General features: G+C 47.6%; 1 protein-coding gene across 3 annotated transcripts in view; it reads left to right on the forward strand.

The window, feature by feature from the left end:
- The window catches only part of LOC140724240 (NACHT, LRR and PYD domains-containing protein 3-like), a 57282-nt gene that overhangs the window by 23056 nt on the left and 10854 nt on the right, over positions 1–23372 (forward strand). For all 3 annotated transcript variants that reach the window (XM_073038718.1, XM_073038720.1, XM_073038719.1), the window contains 8 exons: positions 2865–3022; positions 4542–4713; positions 4801–4866; positions 11539–13330; positions 14690–14776; positions 19947–20117; positions 22476–22646; positions 23038–23208. In XM_073038718.1, coding sequence (XP_072894819.1) covers positions 2865–3022; positions 4542–4713; positions 4801–4866; positions 11539–13330; positions 14690–14776; positions 19947–20117; positions 22476–22646; positions 23038–23208 — 2788 coding nt within the window. The remainder of the gene's footprint in view (positions 1–2864; positions 3023–4541; positions 4714–4800; positions 4867–11538; positions 13331–14689; positions 14777–19946; positions 20118–22475; positions 22647–23037; positions 23209–23372) is intronic.

A 23372-nucleotide genomic window follows, 5' to 3' on the forward strand; every position in this document is an offset into this window, starting at 1 on the left:
CGTGCGAACGCAGCTTTCGTTGCCTCCGTTTTTTCAGCCTGCTCTCATGTGTCTCAGTCTCTGCTATAACTACAAAGTGTTTCACTTTACAAATTCCGTTTCTTATGAAGAAGACTGCCGAATAAACACTAAAAACCCTGAAAACCTGGTACCTGAATAAACTCAGCATTAGCCATATCATACGCCATAGGCGCTTCGATTACTGGGGCCAGCTTTAATAGTAATTAGATATTATCTTGCGGGCCAAAGATAATTCCACTGCGGGCCAGATTTGGCCCGCGGGCCTTGAGTTTGACATATATGGGATAGAGCAATAAAAGGAAGACATTTACATTTAATTCAGAACAGAGTAGATATGGGAAGGAGTAGGGGAGTAAAGCGGAAGGAGCAAGTAATTATAAGTAGACTGAGAATTGGGCACAGCAACCTTGATGGTACTCTGGCCATCATAAATAAACATCCAACAGGCTTTTGCGATCTATGTCAGTAGAGCATATCCTTATTTCACGCAGGTAATTTGCACAGGAAAGACAACAAATGCTACAACAATTATGCAAAATAGGACTGGTAGAGAACAGTGTTAAAGGTTTATTGGAAGGTGGGGAGAGTGGTCAGGGGAGGAAATGGTTGTTTAGTTTTTTAAGGGCGACGGGATGGGAAAGACGACTATAGGCAGTCAAGTGAATGGACAAACGAGGGACAGTAAATCCTGAAGATGGCAGTAATGCAACAGTGTGGATGCCAACTGCCGAAAAAACTCAAGGAGGAAGAAGAAGAATTCCTCGAGTCCAGAGTAGTAGGCACGGGTGGTCACCGCCGTCTACCAGCCTCTCGCTCGTTGTTGCCGGAGGAAGATGGCTGCTAGTTACGTTCTCTCTCCCTCTTCGCTCACTGCTAATGGAGGAAGGTGGTTGCGTATGACTGTTCTCTCTCTCCCACCGCCTCCCGACGCAGCTTGTGCTGGAATCCTGGGCCTTAGGCGAGGTTTAATGGACGCCGTTTGTGCACTGGACTCTGTAGTTCACGTTATGATCTGTTTCTGGTCGCTCCTGTTTGGTGTTGCTATGTTGAGCGATTTGGATCAGGGAGGCTTGCAACAAAACGAACGACGTCGCACGGGACCGAACGAGCTTCAGCTGAGCTGTTTTTTGCCAGTTGGGCAATTTTTTTTCTGTGTGTGTGTGTGTGGGGGGGGAGGGGTGCTGTTGGCTTATGTCTTTCTTTGAACGTGGTCCATGCTTTTCTTTGTTGCGTGGCTATCCGTGGGAAGACAAATCTCAGTGCTGTATAGATGCTGGGACAATAAATGCACTTTGAATCCTCGGATAAGACATTTCAAATCCATTTTCAAAAGTAACAGGGGGCAAAAAGAAACGGAATGCCACCACAGCTGTCGGAAATCCCCAGGCAGTTAACGACTGAAAATGGAGAGTGTGCATTTAGGGGTCATGAACCTCGCGTTCATTCACGGGCAGCACATGGAACATCAGGGTAGTTACAGGGATCAGGATGAGCGCATGCAAACAAATCACGTGTCCTCCATGCAGTCATCGATCCCTCACTTGAGCGCCACCAAGTGGTCAAATTGGCCAGGCGCACACACGCACACAGTTGGAGACAGTCAGGCAACACCCGTGCAAATCAATATAACATTCGTCTTTTCGGGCTGAGGGTGGAAGCAGACAATGATTAACCGGTAAAGGTCATCAAGGAGTCTCGGAAAGGAGGGTGAGAGAGAAAGAGATTCACAGAGATATTCTGTCAGTCAGACATATAGATAGAAGATAGAGATAGATGTCCCCTAGCCTCAGTGGAAAAAGCCTGCTTGCATTCACTCTATCTATACCCATCATAATTTTATATACCTCTATCAAATCTCCCCTCATTCTTCTACGCTCCAGGGAATAAAGTCCTAACCTATTCAACCTTTCTCTGTAACTCAGTTTCTCAAGTCCCGTCAGCATCCTTGTAAACCTTCTCTGCAATCTTTCAACCTTATTAATATCCTTCCTGTAATTCGGTGACCAAAACTTCACTCAATACTCCAGATTCGGCCTCACCAATGCCTTATACAACCTCACCATAACATTCCAACTCTTATACTCAATACTTTGATTTATAAAGGGCAATATACCAAAAGCTCTCTTTACAACCCTATCTACCTGTGACGCCACTTTTAGGGAATTATGTATCTGTACTCCCAGATCCCTCTGTTCTACTGCACTCCTCAGTGCCCTACCATTTACCTTGTATGTTCTAAATGCAGGCTCACTTTTAACATTGAAGAAAAACGTGGACAGGTACATGGATGAGAGGGGTATGGAGGGATATGGTCCAGGTGCAGGTCAGTGGGACTGGTCAGAAAAATGGTCCGGCACAGCCAAGAAGGGCCGAAGGGCCTGTTTCTGTGCTGTAATGTTCTATGGTTCTATATACAGAGCAAAAGAAATTTAGATAGGCAGCCACATAGATATCTAGAAGATAGAGAAAGGGGGATAAGTGAACGAGTGTTTACAGAGAGAAAAGAGGACAGAAGAAAGGGAGCTACAGAGAGGGGAGGAAGGTAACAAGGTGCCAATAGGAGAAAGAGCGATGGTGCAAATCTTCGCTAAGAGAGAATCGGAGGAGGACAGACTCGTGCAGAGAGAGTGTGTGGGGAAGGAGTGTGAGGGAAAGAGAAAGAGAGCAGAAGAGAGAGAAATGAGAGATGCTACTGTGCACTCAGTAACCTTTTCAGTGGAACATTTCGTTCTCTTTAAAGTACTTTCTGGAATCTTTAACGAGGAGTATCTATACAAGTGCAGTTTGTTTTTCCCCCCTTTTCCATCCATCTCAACACATTTGTGTGCTTTTAAATTTCCCAGACACAGCCTCTTTCACGCTTCACCGTTTGAATGACTCCGACATTACGAAGGTGACGGAATTCTACCAGAGCCGACTGTTGCAGGCGATGGAAGAAGGGGTGACGGGCGTCAGCTCAACATTGACCTACGGAAAACACTTCAATGAGAAAGAGCATCGGGTGAGCGGGTGCAGTTATTGGGTGGGGAAGATGGCGGTGAGGGGATTTGCACTGGGTATCACGTCAAATACACAGTGTTCCGGAGTTTGTGTCTTGTGTGTTTTCTCTGACAGCCAAAGGGCAAGCTCGAATATTTATTGATTGAGAAGCAGCCTGGAATATGTCCTCCTGTCCCTTCAAGCCACGCTCCCTAGCATTCCCCCGACGCAGTCCGGGGATAATCACGGGACAATATCCAGGGAACAATTAACTTACTAACCAGAATTGACCTGGGACCACGAGGGGGAACCCATGCGGTCATCTGGATAGCATACAAACTCCTTACAGGTGGCCTGGAACTCGTGGAGACTGGGCTCACTAATTTACAAGGAAGTGAATTTGAAACGAGGTCTCGAGCTTAGATATAATAAATCCCTTCAAAGTAAGATAAAACTCTGTAAAGGCGGCAGGAGCTAAGGATGTTGGGAATGGTGAAGGTGGAGTGCTGCAGGAGGAGTGTTGGAGAAGTGGCGGAGAAGTAATGCCTGGGGCAGAGGTCTGGCGCGAACGCAGGCCGACCCAGCCCTGAGACGTCAGACAATGCCACTTGATTCCAAACAAGTAGTTTATTGATCATTACAGAAGATCTCTTTGGAGTTTCTTGTTCCCTGCCCTATCCCTTTCCCTTTTCTCAACCATGATTCCCCTTTCTCTGTCCCCGTTCCCCACACTCTGACGGACCATAAGACAAAGGAGTAGAAGTCGGCCATTCGGCCCATCGAGTCTGCTCCGCCATTTCGTCATGAGCTGATCCAATCTCCCCTTTAGTCCCATTCCCCTGCCTTCTCACCATAAACTTTGATGCCCTGGCTACTCAGATACCTATCAATCTCTGCCTTAAATACACCCAATGACCCGGCTTCCACTGCCGCCCCTGGCAACAAATCCCACAGATTCACCACCCTCTGGCTAAAAACAAAATTTGTCGCGTCTCTGTTCTGAACGGGCTCCCTTCAATCCTCAAGTCGTGCCCTCTCGTGCTGGACTCCCCCACCATGGGAAACAACTTTGCCACATCCACTCTGTCCACGCCTTCCAACATTCGAGATGCTTCTATGAGGTCCCCACCTCATTCCTCTAAACTCCAAAGGAGTACAGCCCAAGAGGGGTCAAATATTCCCCATATGTTAACCCTCTCATTCCTGGAATCATTCTGGTGAATCTTCCCTGAGCCCTCTCCAACATCAGCACATCCTTTCTTAAATAAGGAGCCCAAAACTGCACAGAGTGGCTGATGGAGACTCCTGTCAGAATCTGGTTTATCATCACTCACATACGTCATGAAATATGTTTTTTTTTGGCAGCAGTGCAGTGCAATACCAAAATATTCAGCAGAACTGTTGCAGAGTCTTTGTACCAGAGCTGTATATATGTGCCTCAAGACACTTGTGCAGTACTCTTCACTTGTGGTCGCTCCAATTGACTATCTCCTTTGAGTTCCGGGTCTGCATTCCCCAGTTTCTGATCATGTTTCCTTCAGATGGTCACCGAACTTGCGGACAAGGGGCAGAAGGCAGAAAGTTCGGAACTTCTCATGGATCTGACGATGGCGAATGGTCCCGCGGCCCAAAGAGCCATGTGGGACTCCTTTGTGAACATGCGCCGTGGGGTACCTAAGCTGGACACGATATTGAAAGAAGTTGAGAAACACGGTACGGCCCCGTCACGCGCTCGAACGCGGCCTCCCGAGCAAGTGCGATTCATTGCTGAGCTGATTGGATCTGCTTGAATCCCAACAGGTACCACTCTCCCAAGCTACGCAGTCGTCACAGAGGTTGTATCGGAACTGCCCAGCAAACTACACGGTAAGTGGATCAGCTTGGCTAGAGATGCTCAGGAAGAGGCTGAGGCGAGTAAAATTGCAACATTTTAGGATGCAATTGGATACAGGACTGTGCAACAAAGCTTTGATTTATATATAGCTAGAGTCCCTAAGCCTTTTGTTTAGTACTGTAGTAGATTTATGTCTTTCCAGTAACCAAATAACACTTAGAAACATAGAAATGTGCAGCACATTTCTGGCCTTTTGGCCCACAATCTCTTGCCTACCAGGTAAACTACACTGGAAACTGCTGAGCAGAGCCCTCTATTTTTCCAAGCTCCGTACCTATCCAAGAGTCTCTTTTCTCCCACTGGACCCACTCCTCCCTCCCTGTTGCCCACGGTCCACTCTCCTCTCCTCTCTCTCCAGCTTTTTTACCTTTCCCACCCACCTGGCGTCACCTAACACCTTCCAGTTAGTCCAAATCCCCCTCCCGCCCCCCCTCCCATCTTCTTATACTGGCGTCTTCCACCCCCCACCCCCTCCCCCCCCGCCATACCTTCCCGGTTCTGAAGAAGGGTCTCAGGCCGAAGCCTTGACTGTTCAGTCCTGACAATAGATGCTGGCTGGCCTACCGAGTTCCTCGAACATTTTGTAAACACAAAGTACACTGCAGATGCTGTGGTCAAACCAACGTGTACAAACAAGCTAGATGAACTCAGCAGGTCGGGCAGCATCTGTGGAAACGAGCAGTCAATGTTTCGGGCCGAGACCCTTCGTCAGGACTGAAGAAGGGGGGGGGGGAGAAGGGGCCCTATAAAGAAGGTGGGGAGGGTGGAAGGTGACAGGTGAAAAACCAATCAGAGGAAAGATCAAGGAGTGGGGGAGGGGAAGCAGGGAGGGGATAGGCAGGAGAGGTGAAGAAGGAATGTAAAATGAAAGCACTATGGGTAGTAGAAGAAGGCAGAATCATGAGAGAGGTGATGGGCAGCTAGAAGAGGAGACAGAGTGAAGGTGGGATGGGGGAAGAGAGCGGGAGGGAATTACCAGAAGTTGGAGAATTCGATGTTCATACCAAGAGGCTGGAGACTACCCAGATGGTGTTGCTTCTCCAACCGAAGTTTGGCCTCATCACGGCAGTAGAGGAGGTCATGTATGGACACATCCGAATGGGAATGAGAGGCAGAGTTGAAGTGAGTGGTAACCGGGAGATCCTGTCCGTTGTGGTGGTCGGAGCGTAGGTGCTCGACGAAGCAGTCCCCCAATCTGCGTCAGGTCTCGCCGATGTAGAGGAGGCTGGACTGGGAGCACCGGATGTGATAGATTACCCCAACAGACTCACAAATGAAGTGTTGCTTCACCTGGAAGGACTGTTTGGGGGCTCTGAATGGTGGTAAGAGATGAGGTGCAGGGACAGGTGTAGCACTTACGCTTGCAGGGTTAAGTACCAGGTGGGAGATCTGTGGGGAGGGACGTGTGGACCAGGCAGTCGCGGAGGGAACGATCCCTGCGAAAAGCGGAGAGGGGTAGAGAGGGAAAGATGTCCTTAGTGGTGGGGTCTTGTTGAAGGTGACGGAAGTCGCGGAGGATAATATGTTGGATCCGGAGGCTGGCGGGGTGGTAGGCGAGGACAAGGGGAACACGGTCCCTGTTGCGGTGACGGGAGGATGGGGTGAGGGCCGAAGTGCGGGAAATGGAGGAGATGCGGGTGAGGGCATCATTGATGACGGCAGAAGGGAAACCACGATTCGAGCATTTTGTGTTATGGGGGTTGCTCTTGTATCTGTTTCCTACCCACCATCCTATTGTAACCACTATACAGTACAGTGCAAAGTCTCAGGCACCCTAACTATGCTTCAGAGTTTTCCACCATCCTGGGTATATGGAGGGGAGAGGCTTGGAGGGTTATAAGTTGTTTGTAGACAACCGGGACTGACGGGGTGCGCTGGTCAGCAAGGAGCAGTAGGGCCAAAGGGCCAGATTCCATCCTGAATTACTGGATCACTCTATGAGGTAAGCTTTCATAGTTCAAAGTAAATGTATTATCAAAGCACATATATGTCGCCATATACAACCCTGAGATGACCCGAAGGGAGCATGTAACAAATTCCACGGCAACACGGGACGACGCACTCAAATAGTCGAAGTCACAACGCGCTTAAAGGAAGGGGAGCTGTACGTGTCAAAGATGGATTACACCATCCCCACGGTATTCCTGTAGGAATTTAATGGGGCACCTGTCGTTAGTCGCTGTCTATCGCCCTATAGTTAGCTGCCTCATTGGTGACCATGCGCGGAGCCAATAATGATGGAGGAGATCTTGAATGACTTTTTCGCATCTACATTGACTGAAGAAATGGACACTGGGTCGCTAGGAGTGAGGGAAAGCAGTATCAGCTTCATGGGCTCTATAGATGGGGGAGGGGAGGTGTTTCCTGCATTCAGGCAAATTTGGGGTTGATAAGTCCCAAGTGCCTCACAGATCTTCCCCATGGCCCGTGAAAGGCAAATGCAGAAACTGCCGGGGCCTAGCAGAGATACTTAATCTTTTGCGACCTGCGAGATGGCCAATATTTTTCCGCCGTTTGAAGAAAGGCTCGAAAAACAAACCAGGAAATTACAGGCCGGCGAGCCTGCATTCGGTCGTGGGAAAGTTATTGGAAAGTATTCTAAAGGGACTGGACGTATGAGTGTTTGGATAGACTTGGGCAGATACGGGATGGTCAGCGTGGTGACTGATGTCTGCCCAGTATTGTAAAGTTTTCTGAGAAAGTTACCGGGACAGTGGATGACGGCAAGACGGTGGATGCTGCCTGTCTGAACTTGAGCAATGCACGTGACGGGGTTCTACAGGGGAGGTTGGTCGAGAAGGGTCAGTCGCTCAGCGTTCGAGATGAGGAAGTAAATTCGATTTGGCATTACACTGTCGGAGAAGCCAGGGAATATTAGTAGATGGTTGCCTGTCCGACGGGAGTCTGTGACTAGTGGAGTGCAGCAGGGATCAGTGCTGGGGCCGTTGTTGTTTGTCATCTACATCAACGATCTGGATGATGATGCGGTCAACTGGATCAGCAAATCTGACACCAAGATTGGGGTGCAGTGGTCAGCGAGGAAGAGTATCATGGCTGTCAGTGGGTTCGGGATCCGATGGAATAACTGAAGTGAAAAATGGCGGATGGAATTCAATGCAGACAAGTGTTCGAGCTGTGGCACTTTGGTAGGACCAACCGGGGTAATGTCCTACACAGTGAACGGTGGGGCACTGAGGAGTGCTGTAGAACAAAGGGATTGGACTACAGGTCCATTATTTATTGAAAGTGGCGTCACGGGTAGATTGGGATGTAAAGAAAGCTTTTGGCACATTGGCCTTCATAAATCAAAATATTGTGTACAGGAGATGGGATGTTATGTTGAAGTTGGATAAGACATGGAAGAGGCCTGACTTGGAGTATCGTGTGCAGTTTTGGTCAACTACCTGCAAGAAAGATGCAGATAAACCTGAAAGAGTACAGGGGATATCGAGGAAGACAAAGAGATAGAGGTATACAAAATTACGAGGGGTATTGATTGGGTAAATGCAAGCACGGTCTCTCCAATCAGCAACACACGCAAAATGCTGGACGGATTCAGCAGATCAGTCGACCTGTTTGGAAATGAGTAGGCTGTTGACGTTTCAGGTCAAGACACTTTCTCGTGGCTGAGAAGGAAGGGGGAAGATGGTGGGAGGAGGGGAAGGAGGCGAGCTGGCAGGAGATGGGTGAAGCCACGTGGATGCAAAAGGTCAAGGGCTGGAGAAGAAAGAATCTGACAGGAGAGGAGATCGGCCTAAGTCTGAAAGGAAAGGAGGAGGGTTCCCTGGGGGAAGTAATAGGCAGGTGAGAAGAGGTAAAATGTCAGAGTGGGGAATAGAGGAAGGGGGATGGGGTAAAATGTTTACGAAAGGAGAAATTGATGTTCATCCCAACAGGTTGGAGGCTACCCAGATGGAATATAAGGTGTTGCTCCTTCGCCCTGAGAGTGTCCTCATCATTGCACAAGATGAGGCCATGGATTGTCACGTTGGAATGGGAATGGGAATTAAAATGTTAGTCCACTGGGAAGTCCCGCCTAAAGGGGGGAGGAGGAGGAGGAGGAGGGAGGATGGGCGAAGCGGTCCGCCAATTTACGACGGGTCTCAGCAAAGTAGAGGAGGCTGCATCGGGAGTACGGGATAGAATAGATGATCCCAGCTGATGCGCTGGTAAGGTGTCGCCTGGGAGAACTGCCTGGGAACCTGAATGGACGTGAGGGAGGAGGTGTCCGGGCAGCTGTAGCACTCAGTTCACAGGGATGAGGAGTAGGGAGACACAAATGGACAAGGGGATCTCAGGGAGCGAGAGATCCCTGCCGAAAGAGGGGGGGTGGGAGGTAAAATACGTTCCGTGGTAGGATTCAACTGGAGATGGCGTGGGTTGCGGAAGATGATGCGTTGGATGGGGACGGCGATGAGGAGCTGGATAAGGACAAGAGGACTTCCTATCACTGTTAAGGCGGCGGGCGGATGTGAGGTGCATTGTGAGGGCAGCATCAGTGGTGGAGTGTAGGAACCCCTGCTTCTTAAAGGAGGGGGGACAAATCTGATGTCCTGGAACCGAAAGCCACGTCCCGATAAGGTGGTGAAGAAGACAAGTGGCATACTTGACTTTAACACTAAGTACAATGAGTTCAGCTTCATAAAACTCCAGTTAGGCCTCAGCAGGTGTACGGTTATGATCGCCCCAACATACGAAGGATGTCAGGGCTTTGGACAGGGGGGGCCGAAGGAGCTGTCAGGAAAGGTTGGATAAACTTGGACTATGTTTCCTGGAGCGGCAGAAGCTGAGGGGAGTCTTAATAAGCTGGTAAGGAAGGCGGGCTCTGTCGTGGGCAAAGTACTGGAGAGTTTAACATCGGTAGCTTAGCGAAGGGCGCTGAGTAGGCTACGGTCAATTACGGAAAACTCTGAACATCCTCTACATAGCACCATCCAGAGACAGAGAAGCAGTTTCAGCGACAGGTTACTATCGATGCAATGCTCCTCAGACAGGATGAAGAGGTCAATACTCCCCAATGCCATTAGGCTTTACAATTCAACCGCCAGGACTTAAGAACTTTTTAAAAGCTATTATTAATGCTTTTTGAGATAGTGATTTAGATGCATATCATATTTTTTACTGAGTTAAGTATTGTATGTTATTAGTTTTGCTACAACAAGTGTATGTGACATTGGAAAAAAAGTTGAATTTCCCCATGGGGATGAATAAAGTATCTATCTATCTATCTATCTATCTATCTATCTATCTATCTATCTATCTATCTATCTATCTATCTATCTATCTATCTATCTATCTATCTATCTATCTATCTATCTATCTATCTATCTATCTATCTATCTATCTATCTATCTATCTATCTATCTATCTATCTATCTATCTATCTATCTATTAGAGGTTTATAAGATTACAGAAGATAGCTGGACCGTGTCTTTCTTACAGGGTTGCAATGGATTTAAAGTGAAAGTGGGTCAGTCAGGTGAGACATGAGGGTTACATACAGAGAGTGGTGGGGTGCTTGGAATACCCTGCTTGGTGGGAGGGGGGAGAGGTGGGGGGGGGTGTTCGAAGCAGATACTTTCAGGATTTTTAACGGATATCTAGATTGGAATATATATTTATAATGTGAGGAAAATCTGAGGAATATTTAGAGAGGGACATGAGCGTGAGGAAAATGTGTGGGATATTTAGATGGGAACATGAATGTGAGGGACTTGGGAGTTCCTGTGCAGGTTACCCTAAAGGTTAACCTTCAGGTTGAATCAGTTGTGAAGAAGGCGAATGCAATGTTGGCATTTGTTTCTAGAGGTATGAAATATAAGAGCAGGGATGTGATGTGGAGGCTCTATAAGGCACCCGTGAGACCACACTTGGGGTATTGTGTGCAGTTTTGAGCTCCTTATTTTAGAAAGGCCATACCGACATTGGAGAGGATTCGGAGAAGATTCACGAGAATGATTCCAGGAATGAGGGGGGTTACCGTATGAGGAACGTCTGGCAGCTCTCGGGCTGTGTTCCCCGGACTTCAGGAGAAAGGGGTGGGAATACTCATTGATACGTTCCGAATGTCAAAAGGCCTGAACAGATTAGATTTGGCGAAGTTATTTCCCATGGTCGGGGAGTCTGGGACAAGAGGGCACGACTGCAGGACTGAAGGAGATGTGGAGACGTTACTTTAGTCAGAGGGTGGTGAATCTGTGGAATTTGTCACCAGGAGCGGCCTATAACGGATAGAGATAGACAGGTTCACGATCAGCCAGGGCATCCAAGGGTATGGGGTGAAAGCAGGCGAGTGGGGATGACTGGAAGAATTGGATCAGCCCATGACGGAATGCCAAAGCAGACTCGATGGGCCGAATGGCCTACACCTGTTCCTGCATCTTATGGTCTTATGGTATAAGTGGAAGGATATGGGCATTGTGGAGACAGAAAGGGATCAGTTTTGTTCGCCATTTCATTACTAGTTAGTTTTGGACAGCATTGTGGGCCGAAGGGCCTGTCCCGGAGCTGATCTATACTTTATCCTCTAATCCAAGTTCAGTACAAATGCCTGGCAGCACGTTTCTCTTCGACAGGGAAGGATTGTTAATATTGCAGTTTACAAGCCGCTGAAGTGGTAAAACTTTGTTTACTCTTTTTCAAAGGCGTACAAAAGCAGCATAAAGAATATCTCCTGAAGCTGACCGAGACATTCGAATTGAAGCCTAGCCTGACGAAGAAAAAGGTGAAGCTTTCGCAGCTGGGCGACCGATACACGGAGCTGACCATCATTTCCCCGATACGTCAGTGGAGGCTGGTGGAGCACGAGCTGCTGGTGCGTGGCAAAGATCACGAGGAATGCCGGGAATCTAATCTACGTAGAGATCTGGAGAAAATCCGCATCGGCGAGCTATTTCGAAGCTGTTTTACTCGGGAGGTCCGCGTGGTGCAGAGGTCAAACGGGCAGGCGGAGGAATTTCATTCGGGGTGCTCGGCGGCTGCCTGTGGAGTTCCGGGGATTGGGAAAACGACCTTGGTGCAGAAAATAACTCACGACTGGGCCGCTGGAGATCTGTATCAACAGTTCCAGTTTGTTTTTAGTTTCAAATTCCGCGACCTGAACACCATTGACGGAAAAGTATCTTTGAAACATCTGGTTTTGCATTCATATGATTACCTGGAGAAAATTATAGATGAAATATGGAAGAATCCTACAGTTCTGCTCTTTATTTTTGATGGATTTGATGAATTCAAGGACAACATTGACTTTGATGAAAGCGGGAGTGGAACGGAGCGTCAACACATGTGCCCCGATCCCGATAGCTGTGGTGAAGTATCTGACATTGTCTACAGTCTAATCCAGCGCAAACTGCTCCCGGGATGTTCAGTATTACTAACCACCCGCCCCACAGCGTTGTATCTATTGGAAAAGGCGCAGATCAATCTCTGGGTTGAGATTCTTGGATTTTCTGGTGAGGAACGGAAAGACTACTTCATCAAGTTTTTTGACAAGGACGAGAAGGTGTCATCAGCGTTTTTCAAACACATGGAAGAGAACAAGATCCTGTACACGATGAGCTACAACCCCTCTTACTGCTGCATCCTCGGTCAGGTTTTGGGTCCCTTCTTTATGCAAGACGAGAAACGTACATTAATTCCCAGGACCATCACCCAGCTTTATTCCCATTTTATTTACAACATCCTGAAAAATCATATCGCCGACACTGAAAAATGTAATGATTTATTGCTAAGAGTTGGTCAGATGGCCTTCTCAGGACTGCACAAGAAGAAGATTGTGTTTACGGATGAAGATTTGATGAAGCACGATCTGCAGCCTTCCCAGTTCCTGTCTGGGTTCCTGGTGGAACTTGTAGAGCGAGATGATTTTGATCAGAAAGTTGTGTACACATTCCCGCACCTCACCATCCAAGAGTTTGTAGCTGCACTCGCACAATACCTGACTCCAGATCCCGGGGATATCCTAAAAATGCTCACTGAAGCCCACAACGAGAGCGATGGGCGTTTTGAGATCTTCCTGCGCTTTGTGGTGGGTCTCTCCTCCCCCGGGGCATCTCGAATACTGGACGAGTTTCTGGATTCTCGGTCTGGCGAAACCGCCTGCCGAGTGATTGACTGGCTGAAGGAGAGATTGGAAAGCCGGATTGGGCTGACTTGGAGCGAACAAGGTAAAAGGAGCTTGTTGAACACGCTGCACTACCTGTTTGAGACTCAGAATTCTGGGCTGGCTCAAACCACGCTGGGCTCTGTACCCAGACTTGCATTTGGAGATTCGGACTCCGGGAAGGCATTGTTACTCACGCCCATCGACTACGCTGTCCTGTCCCATGCGATTCGGCTCTGCCTGTCCATCAACGAACTTGACCTTCGGAACTGCTCTGTTCAATGCGAGGGGCTCCTCCAGCTGGAACCTGTCCTGAATAAGTGCCAAGTGTTGAGGTGACTCTTTTCTACCTGACTTTGCGACAAGATATGTGTTGAATGTTATTTTTGTTTTATTTTGCATACGTATAACTGCAATATATGTATTTCAGACCCTATGTATACGTGTACACTATGTACATGTATTTGGTATTTTGTATATGAGCAACTATGACAAGGCGTGTATGAGCATCAAAATACTCAGTAATCAACAGGTTACAGATTGGCACTGCGATCCTTCGTCTGGATGTCAAATTCCGGTCCGCGGAAAGCAATCATTCACTAAACAGATATTGGTTAATCTAAGTGTCACCCAGTAAGACAGAGGAGCAGGATTGGGCGAGTCTGCCCTCTGATCATGGCTGATCCATCATCGTTCGCTATCCCATTCTCCTACGTTCTCCCCGTAACCATGCCCTTAGTAACCAAGAACTTATCAGCTTCCGCTTTAAATATACCCAATGACTTGGCCTCTTCAACTGTCACTGGAACGAATTCTACAGATTTGCCACGTTCCTGCTAAAGAAATCCCTCCTTGAGTTCTGTGGCTGTGCCCTTTGGTCCGACACTCTCCCACTGTAGCAAACATCCCCTCCACGTCCATTCTATCCAGGCCTTTCAATATCCGACAGATTTAAATGAGATGCTCCCCTCATCCTCCTGAACTCCCAACGAGTACAGGCCTATTGCCATCGAACGCCCCTCCTACTTTTAACCTTTGATTCCTGGGATCATCCTTTGGACCAAAAGCATCTGATATTGGGTTCCTATACATGACAAGCATTGCACTACCATAAATATGAATTTTATGACAAGCAACCAGAAACAGATTGCACTTCTGGAAAAAAAGGGGTATTTTTGACATGAAGGATATCAGGTGTGTTCCCTCTTCTACCAAATTTGAAAGCCGAGAAATTGAACCTTTTAACAAAATATAGACACACATTACTGTCTTCTGGACGGGAAAACACATCCATATAATGCACAGACACACCCATGTGCACCTGTGGGCACACGGACGCACACCCACATGCATGCACACAAAGGGGAAGTAGTTTCAGGAGTATCGAAGGGTTAGTGAACACATCCCGTATGTCACAATAATGCTGCATATACAATACGTGTTTCGGGATTTCATAAAGTTCTGTGCTATTCCTAGTGAAATATTCCTGTGATATTTCTAGTGGCTCATGCATGGGACAATGCCAAGGAATGTTTGAAGCACAAGTTTTCAATGTCCCTTCAATCGGTATGAAGTCAATTAACTTTAATTTACTGCAGCATATTTTTCATCGATGATACAGCAATGATCACAGAAAGCCCCGAATCGATAAACCATCCATAATTGTTTTGTGTAATTTGTCCATTTGCACTCAGGTTGGAAGGAAACAATCTGGGAGATTCTGGAGTGGAAATATTGTCCAAGATTCTGACAAATTCCGACTCCAAAATACAAACAGTGGGGTAAGTCACGAACTGTGAAAATGTAAATTGAATTACTGAATGTTTCACATTTACAGTTGGCTATTAGTAGAGGCAGATGTATAATTAACAGGTATTTTCAAACTCGCATGATATTAGTTGACTTTCATTTTCACTGTTTCAATCCATTCTCTTTCTCTCTCTCTGCTTTCCTTATCCATGCTCTCTACATATTTGTCCTTTCTCTTTTCCACTTGCACTTCGAATGCTTTCCCCTTTGCTTCCTTATTTTGTGCTACTCCCCACAGTCTCTTTCACTCTTTCCTTCCTCTCCCTCTTCTCTTTCTGAGTTCCTGACATTTCTTCGCTGCCCTCTTTGTACCCCTATACCACCTCTCTCAGCTTTTGCTTTCGTCTCCTGATGTTCTCCATTCTCAGCAATCTTTTTCCCTGCCCCTTTTCCAGATTTCTTACTCTTTCTACTTCTCCATTGTTGTTCCTCTATTCTTCTTCACTCCCTTTGACTTTTTGCCTTTCTCTCTCTCCCCTCTCAGCTTCTCTTTTTCTCTTTCCCCTTTCTCAAACCCCCACTTCGTTTCTCATCTAACTTCCGATTATTTCATTTCGTCTTTCTCTCCTAGTTTCTCCAACCATTCATAGATATCCAATTCACCTCTTGTTTCAGGTTTCTGTCCATCTCACTCTCTCTCACTCTCTCTCTCGCTTGCTCTCTTTCGCTCTTTTGCTCTCTCTCTTGTTTGCGCTTTCCCGCTCTCTCTCTCTCTCTCTCTCTCTTTCTCTCACTCTCTCTCGCTCTTGCTCTCTCGCTTTTGCTCTCTCCCTCCCTCTCTTGCGTTCTGTCTCGCTCTCTCTGTACATCTTTCTCTCTCATTGTGAAATTTGTTACGCAGCAGCAGTTTATTGCATTAAGTAATAGTGAAAGCTGTAAATTACAATAAGAAGCACTGTGTGTGTGTGTGTGTGTGTGTGTGTGTGTGTGTGTGTGTGTGTGTGTGTGTGTGTGTGTGTGTGTGTACGCTCAGATACAGGTGCATGCACACACACAGACACACATGCTGGAGGGAGCCAACCAGAAATGTATGGGCTCAGTGGTGCAGGGTAGGTTTCTTGGGCTAGACGATGCAGTTACATCTTGAATTGGAAAACATACAATAACGATGCAACACAGCTGCACCACCGCAGGACCGAGCCGATTGGGAAACACGAGTTCAAACCCCAGCTCTACAACTCACAGACAGCACACCTTGTACACAGCAAAGGCAAGTTGGAACCACACGTCGGGCATTTCAGGGTGCTGGTGGCTGCAATCGGAGAGAAGATCATAGTTAAACTGGCGAATGTGAATGAACGAATTAGGCTCCCCAAACAGTGATAATATTCCATCAGACAGCATGCTAGCAGCAGCCAATGAAGCACAACTCACAATAGCAAACTCCAGCTAAGATGAAACTAATAACTTGATACATGCGTCAGTTCTGGAAATGCTGAGCTACAAAATGAAATACAGTGGAGACTACTGCTGAAACGCCCTGGCCCCCGGAGGCTATGACTGGAAGCTAAGATGAAAACCACAAGGGCGGAGGTCAGCAGAGTAAATGAGCTGCAAATATGTGCAAAGAACAAGGTCTCATCTCGGCCTCTAAGGAAGTACAGAGGCATGTCCGTAAGCGAAGCCCCGGAAACTGCCAAGCAACGGGTTAGCAGCTCTGTCTACCAGACTACAGAGGTACCCTGATGATGCAGAGGCCAAGCGAATACAGGGACTGTAGTCCAAAGAGGCTGAAAAAGATACACACATTTTCAGAGCAATAACCTGAAGCATCTGAAACAGTGACTGAGGAGTAGCAGGAAGAGTAGCATCACGTAACGCCAAGTGCCCAGTGGCTGAAAGACCTACGAGCAAGACTCTGCAATCTCCCAGGGGAAGGACCGGTCACCGTCACAGTGGAAGATATCTAGCGATGGGTAGCAATAATGCAGAGCTGGACATGAGCAGGGCCTGACATAATCCATCCCTGTTGGCTGAAGGAACCAACAGCATCACATACACAGCTAGCAGCTCAAATCCAGCAACTGCTCGAAGAAAGCTCCAAACCTTAACTGGCTGACTCAGGGAAGGACAGTGAAGAATCCTCGCAAAGGAGCAACACCATCAGACTACCGGCCCATAACCTGCCCGTCAACAACATGGAAGCTCCTGTCAGGCATCAGAGCCACCAAGCTGAAGGAACACGTGTTAATCGTGCTGAGCCCTGCTCAGAGAGGCTCGGTGATGGATTCAGAGGCTCCAAACCCGAACTACTGGTCGACAAGTAGTCATGCACAAGTCACGTCAAGTCAGGTCAAGTCACTTTTTATTGTCATTTCGAGCATAACTACTGGTACAGTACACGGTAAAAATGAGACAAGGTTTTTCAGGACCATGGTGCTGGATGAAACAATGCCAGAACTACAGTGAACTACGTAAAAAAAAATACATCAGATGACAGACCTACCCAGGACTGCATAAAGTGCACAAAACAGTGCAGGCATTACAATAACTAATAAACAAGGCGAGACTACGAACAGGGGATCCAGCCTGGATCGTCTGCCAGAACGTACACGTCTGAAGGCCCCACACATGATCCCTGGAATGCCTGTCTCTGTAGAAGGTCAACAAGAAACTAAGGACAGTAATGAAAATGGGAAACTTCTGAGAATGACAGATCTGGGATCCCGTGTGACTTCGAAATACAGGCTGATTGGAAGGTACAGGCCAACCAATTAGATACAGTAATACGGGACAAGGACCAGAAGAAAGCAATTGTAAAAACAAGACAACGTTTTTCAGGACCATGGTGCTCCATGAAACAGTTCAAAAACTAGACTGAACTATGTGAAAACAACACACAATAACTACACTAGACTACAGACCTGCCAAGGACTGCATAAAGTGCACAAAACAGTGCAGGCATTACAATAACTAATAAACAAGGCGAGACTACGAGCAGGGGATCCAACCTAAGCACAGACTGGATCGTCTGTCGGAACGCACACGTCTGAAGGCCCCAGACATGAACCCTGGAATGCCTGTCTCTGTAGAAGGTCAACAAGAAACTAAGGACCTTCATCAAGAAGGTTTGAAAGACAAATCTAGAAGTTACCTCCAATCCAATAGTGCAAGTGACCGTCAGATTTGGAATATGCCAGGATGATGCATAATTCCCGCTGTTGTTCTGCATGGGCTCGAACCCCCTCCGCCCGAGAGTGGATGTGGGTACAGTTTCAAGATTGGTGTGACCATCAGCCGGCTCCTGTACATGGATGACATCAAGCTGTCTGCCGGTTATGAAAGAGACATTGACACATTAATCCACACCACAAGGGTGTACAGCAGAGGCATCGGGATGTCATTTGGAAAAGTACACCCGGATGGTAGTGAAAAGAGGTAAACTCATGAAGACGGAAGGAGTCGAGTTACCTGTTGGCCACACCTGTACAGGTGTACCTGGGGATCCTGCAAGCTCATGGAAGCCACTAGAGAAGGCTGCCACATCCAAGTACCTCCATAGATAGAGAGATGTTAAAAAGACAACTGATTGGGAAGAACAAGATCAGAACCATCAATGCATTCGCACCGCCGGTCGTCAGAGACCCAGACGCAATAATGTGCTAGCCAAGGAACTGAATGGAAACCGCTGACATCACTATGGAAAATTCCATCCAACATCCAATGTCGAGCGACTGTACACTCACTGGAATGAAGGACAAGGGAAACTCGGAAGTGTCCAAGCCACAGTCCTGGAAGAAATGCAAAACATCCATGCGTATGGCAACAAGATGGCTCCCAAGGACGACCTGCTAGGAGAATATCCCAGACAGCAGGCAGGTGATATGGAAATGGAAGTGGGTGAAGCAGTGCCAGAGGACCAGAACCCACGGCCGGGCAAGCCACTTCCCGAGGAGCACCAGATATCGGAGGTGACTGACATAAGAGCGTCCTACCAATGGCTGGAATTGGCAGGGCTTTGGGACAGCGCACGGTTACTCCTCACAGCTGCACAAGAACGGGCACTGAGCCCAAGAGCGATACAAGCAGGCGGGTATCACGCCAGGCGAGGCCCAAGATACAGACTGTGCAGGGAACCCGCTGAGACCAGCCGGCACATGGTAGCAGGGTGCAAGATGCAGGCAGGGACAACACACATTGAACGGCACAACCAACATGCAGGAATTGTGTACAGGAATGTCAGCGCCGAGTATAAATTGGACACTCCCAAGTCCAACCTGGAAACTCGGGTGGAGAATGACGGATCTAGGGTCCGTGGGACTTCCGCGTACGGATTGATAGCAGGTACTGGCCAACCAATTAGGTATAGTAATACTGAACAAGGACCAGAAGAAAGCAATCGTAATATAAATTAAAAAGTTAAATTAAATAAGTAGTGCAAAAAGAGAAAATAAACAAGAAAAATAAAGAGCAGTGAGGGAGTATTCATGGGTTCAACGCCCATTCAGAAATCTGCTGACAGAGGGGAGGAAGCTATCCCTGAATTGTTGAGTGTGTGTTTTCATGCTTCTGTACCTACTTGCTGATTGTAGCAATGAGTAGAGGGCACGCCCTGGGTAACGCGGGTCCTTCATGGGGGATGCCGCGTTTTTCAGGCAGCGCCCCTGGAGGATGCCCCAGATGCCGGGGTGGGTAGTGGCTATGATGGAGCTGACTTAGTTCACAAGTTGAACGAAGGGTCTCATCCTGAATCGACAACTGATTGTCTATTTCCATTGGTGGTGCCTGACCTGATGCGTTCTTCCAGCATTTTGCATGCGTTGTTTTCGATTTCCAGCATCTGCAGGCTTTCTCATGTTTATGAGTTCACAACTATATCTCAGCTCTCCCTCACCCCCTTCTTGCCTCCTTTCTCTTTACATTCCTATTCTCTTCCACACCGCCCCTTGTCCATGCCAGATTCCATGGTGCCCACTTTGGGTATTTTCTTCTCCCCTTTCTTTAGGCCTTCTCTCTTTCTATTTCAAGGTTGTTTCATCTCTTTTTCCCTTTATCTCACTCTCAGCTCTTTCCTTCGCTCTTTCTTCTCTTCTTCCATGTTCATTTGTCCTGGCTTTCCTGCTTCATCAAGTATTATCCTCTTCCTCTCTTCCTCGCATTCACTCTCATTCTCACTCCCGTCCTGTTTCTGTCGCACCACAGGTTGGATAATAACAATCTGACAGACGCCTGCACCAAACATCTCATGTCCGCTATCATAGAAAACCCATCGCTGACGGAATTGGAGCTCGGTTATAACAGTCTCGGGGATCCCGGAGCGAAACAACTGTTCGCAGCTCTCAAAAGCCCTGAGTGTAAAATAAAGGAAGTACGGTAAGTCTTTGATTGAACGAGGTCCAAAAACATTGAAGGATGGAAAGCGGTTGGATCACTGCAATATATCTGAACCACTGATGTGTAACTGCTCCATTATAATTACTCAGGATTCAAGATTGTTTATTGTCCAAAGCCAACAGTAAACTAGATTGAGCATCCAGAAATGATACTGGAGCACTTACCGCCATCATGGAAACAGAGAGAAGTATTGGTAGATATGAAGCAATCTCTGTATTCGACAAAATGAGATGTAGCGGGCATAGATGGGGAGCTTCTCGGAGGAAGAAGGTCTGCCTGAACCAACGCTACGCGACATTTTATGTGCAAAAGACCAAAGCAGAATTCCATATTTACAATGCATTCACAACGCTTTCTGTGAGCTGCACACAAACTTCACACCCACACCAAGAAACGAAGCTTAATTGGCATTGTCTGGTCTTCCAATTAACTGTGGTTCACGGTTCTCAGCAACCCGTTGTTCAGAGCTGCAACTTAGATTTTAATCCCCGGTTCATATTCGCATCCGAGGATTGGTGGCTGAAGTCAGTTGCTGCAGTTGTTTGCACTATGTGCTAACCCCCCAGAAATGCTCCAAAAGTTACAAATGAGTAGTTGGAATATATCGCAGTTATCCAACTCAAGGTTCAAGATTGTTTGTTGTCATTCTTCAGTAGACGAGTGTAAAGGGGAACGAAATGATGATTCCTTCGTATGCGATGCAGCATAGAAAGCACAACAAGCAGAAGCAACACAATTAACATAAAGATATAAGCAATATGAAACATGATTCACAAGTATTGTATAAGGTCAGTTGATGTACATAGACTGTTGTTTGGAGTATAAAGTGACTAGAGGCGCAGGAGCATCTGCCCATATGGTGGTTGACAGGAAATGCTAAAGTGAGGAGGTGACTCTTAGCTAAAGGAGCTCTTCAAGGCAGCATCAGGGCTCATGAAAACCTTAGAGCGACTGATTTAATTTATATTTTTTTTATTTGACATACCACGTGGAATTCGCCTTTCTGGCCCCTCGAGCCACGCCGCCCAGTAGCCCGAATTTAACCCTTCCCTGAACGCGGGACAATTTAATATGACCAATTTACCTACCACCCCGCTACGCCTTTGGACTCTGGGAGAAAACTGGGGCATCCGCAGTTAACCCAGGTTGTCACGGGTGTGGGTGAGTGGGGGTGAGGGTAGGGGGACGTACAGAGTCTGCACAGGCAGTTGCAGGATTTGAACCCGGGTCACTGTGCTAACAAATAGGCTACTGGGTTGCCCTTTGTGCGGGTCACTTTGGATTTCCAGCACTTGCAGGATTTCTCGTGTTGATAGATTACATCCCCTCCGTCGTCGCCTTCGGTAGTTGGTTTGTTAAGCCTGCACTGTGAAGCGTTGTCCCAACCATCATGATAAAACCTCCTAATGTCGGACGTCCAAATCAACACACACACACGCACACGCACACGCACACGCACACACACACACACACACACACACACACACACACACACACACACACACACACACACACACACACACACACACACACACACACACACACACACACACACACACACACACACACAATGCTGGAAGGACTCCGCCAGTCAGGCAGTATCGATGGCAGTGAATAAACTATTGACGTTTCAGACAAAGGCTCTTCTTCAGGACTGCAGAGGAAGGGGGAAGACGCCAGTATGAAAGGCTGGGGCGAGGTGAAAGAGGTTGGTTAGCAGGTGATGGTTGAAGCCCAGTGGGCAGGAAAATTAAAGGGCTGGAGAGGAAGGAATGCGTTAGGAGTGGAAAGTGGACCATTGGCAAAAAGGGAAGGAGGAAGAGGAAATAACAGGGAAGAAGTAAGGGACCGGAGTGCGGAATCGGAAAAGAGGGAGAGCGGAGAGGGAGATTATTCTTTTCTTTCACCGCAAGTCGAGATCAACAGCAGGACGGTGGCCGTGTGGTTATGAGGTTTGGAACACAAGTGTAAAGTGGTCGTGCATGGTATGAGGTGAGTGGGTGATGGATGCCGAGAGGCTGAGGTGGATGGAGTAGTGGTGGGGTGGGTGATTGGGGAGGAGGTGTTGATCGGTCTTGACGGCTTGGGGGAAGGAACTGCTCTGTTGAGTCTGGTGGTCCTAACATGGAGATGGTGTTTTCCATCTTCCTGGATGGGATCAGGTAAACAGACCACAGGAAGGATGGCTGGGATCCACCGTGATATTGTGGCCCTTTGCCCATCACCATTATGTCCTTGACGGCGGGTTGTCTGGTGCCGGTGATTGTTGGGGTAACTTTAAGCTTCTTTCCCCGTTTTCTTTCAATCTCTTTATTGGCCTCCATGTGCGACCCCCAGCCTGAAAAACAACAGACTCACATCCTCCTGTGCCGAGGATCTGGCCTTGACTCTTCGCACAAACCGTTCACTGACGGAGCTGGACCTGGGTGGCAATGAACTGGGAGATTCCGGAGTGCATCTGCTGTGCACGTCTCTCATGGAGCCGGAGTGTAAAATACAGACGCTGCGGTAAGATAATGTGAGCGGAGGAGGAAGATGGTGTGTGTGTGTGTGTGTGTGTGTGTGTGTGTGTGTGTGTGTGTGTGTGTGTGTGTGTGTGTGTGTGTGTGTGTGTGTGTGTGTGTGTGTGTGTGTGTGTGTGTGTGTGTGTGTGTGTGTGTGTGTGTGTGTGAGAACAAACTCTGTGTATGTGTGTGTGGGTGAGAGAGAGGGTGAGAGAATTTGGAATTTGCTGTGGAATCAATTTCTTTTTCATATTGGGTATTTATTTCTATCAGATTTCTTTGTTTTGTGGCTGCTGGAAAAGAGACAAATCTGAAGGATGTTCTTATCTGCATACTTTGGTACTGCTTGTTCTTTGACCTTCTCGCTCTTTTGTTTTCACCTTGTTCGACTCCAGTCTGAACAACAACGGCCTCACGGCTTCTTGTGCCGAAAGTCTCGCGGAGGTTTTCCATAGAAACAACTCCCTGAAGGAGCTGGACCTCGGACACAATGAACTGGGAGATCTGGGAATAAAGCGACTGTCTTCTGCTCTGAGGGAATCCGACTGCCCAGTGCAGGACCTGCGGTAAGTGTCTGACTGAGGGGGACTTTGAGATCCTCTGAAAATCCCAGCAGAAAAGTAGATCATAAGACATAGGAGCAGAAATCGGGTCTGCTCCTCTATCCCATCATGGCTGATTTACCATCCCTCTCAACCCCCTTTTGTTGTCTTCTCCTCGTAACCTTTGA

Source organism: Hemitrygon akajei, unplaced genomic scaffold (genome assembly GCF_048418815.1).
Source record: "Hemitrygon akajei unplaced genomic scaffold, sHemAka1.3 Scf000177, whole genome shotgun sequence".
In the NCBI taxonomy this organism is placed as follows: domain Eukaryota; kingdom Metazoa; phylum Chordata; class Chondrichthyes; order Myliobatiformes; family Dasyatidae; genus Hemitrygon; species Hemitrygon akajei.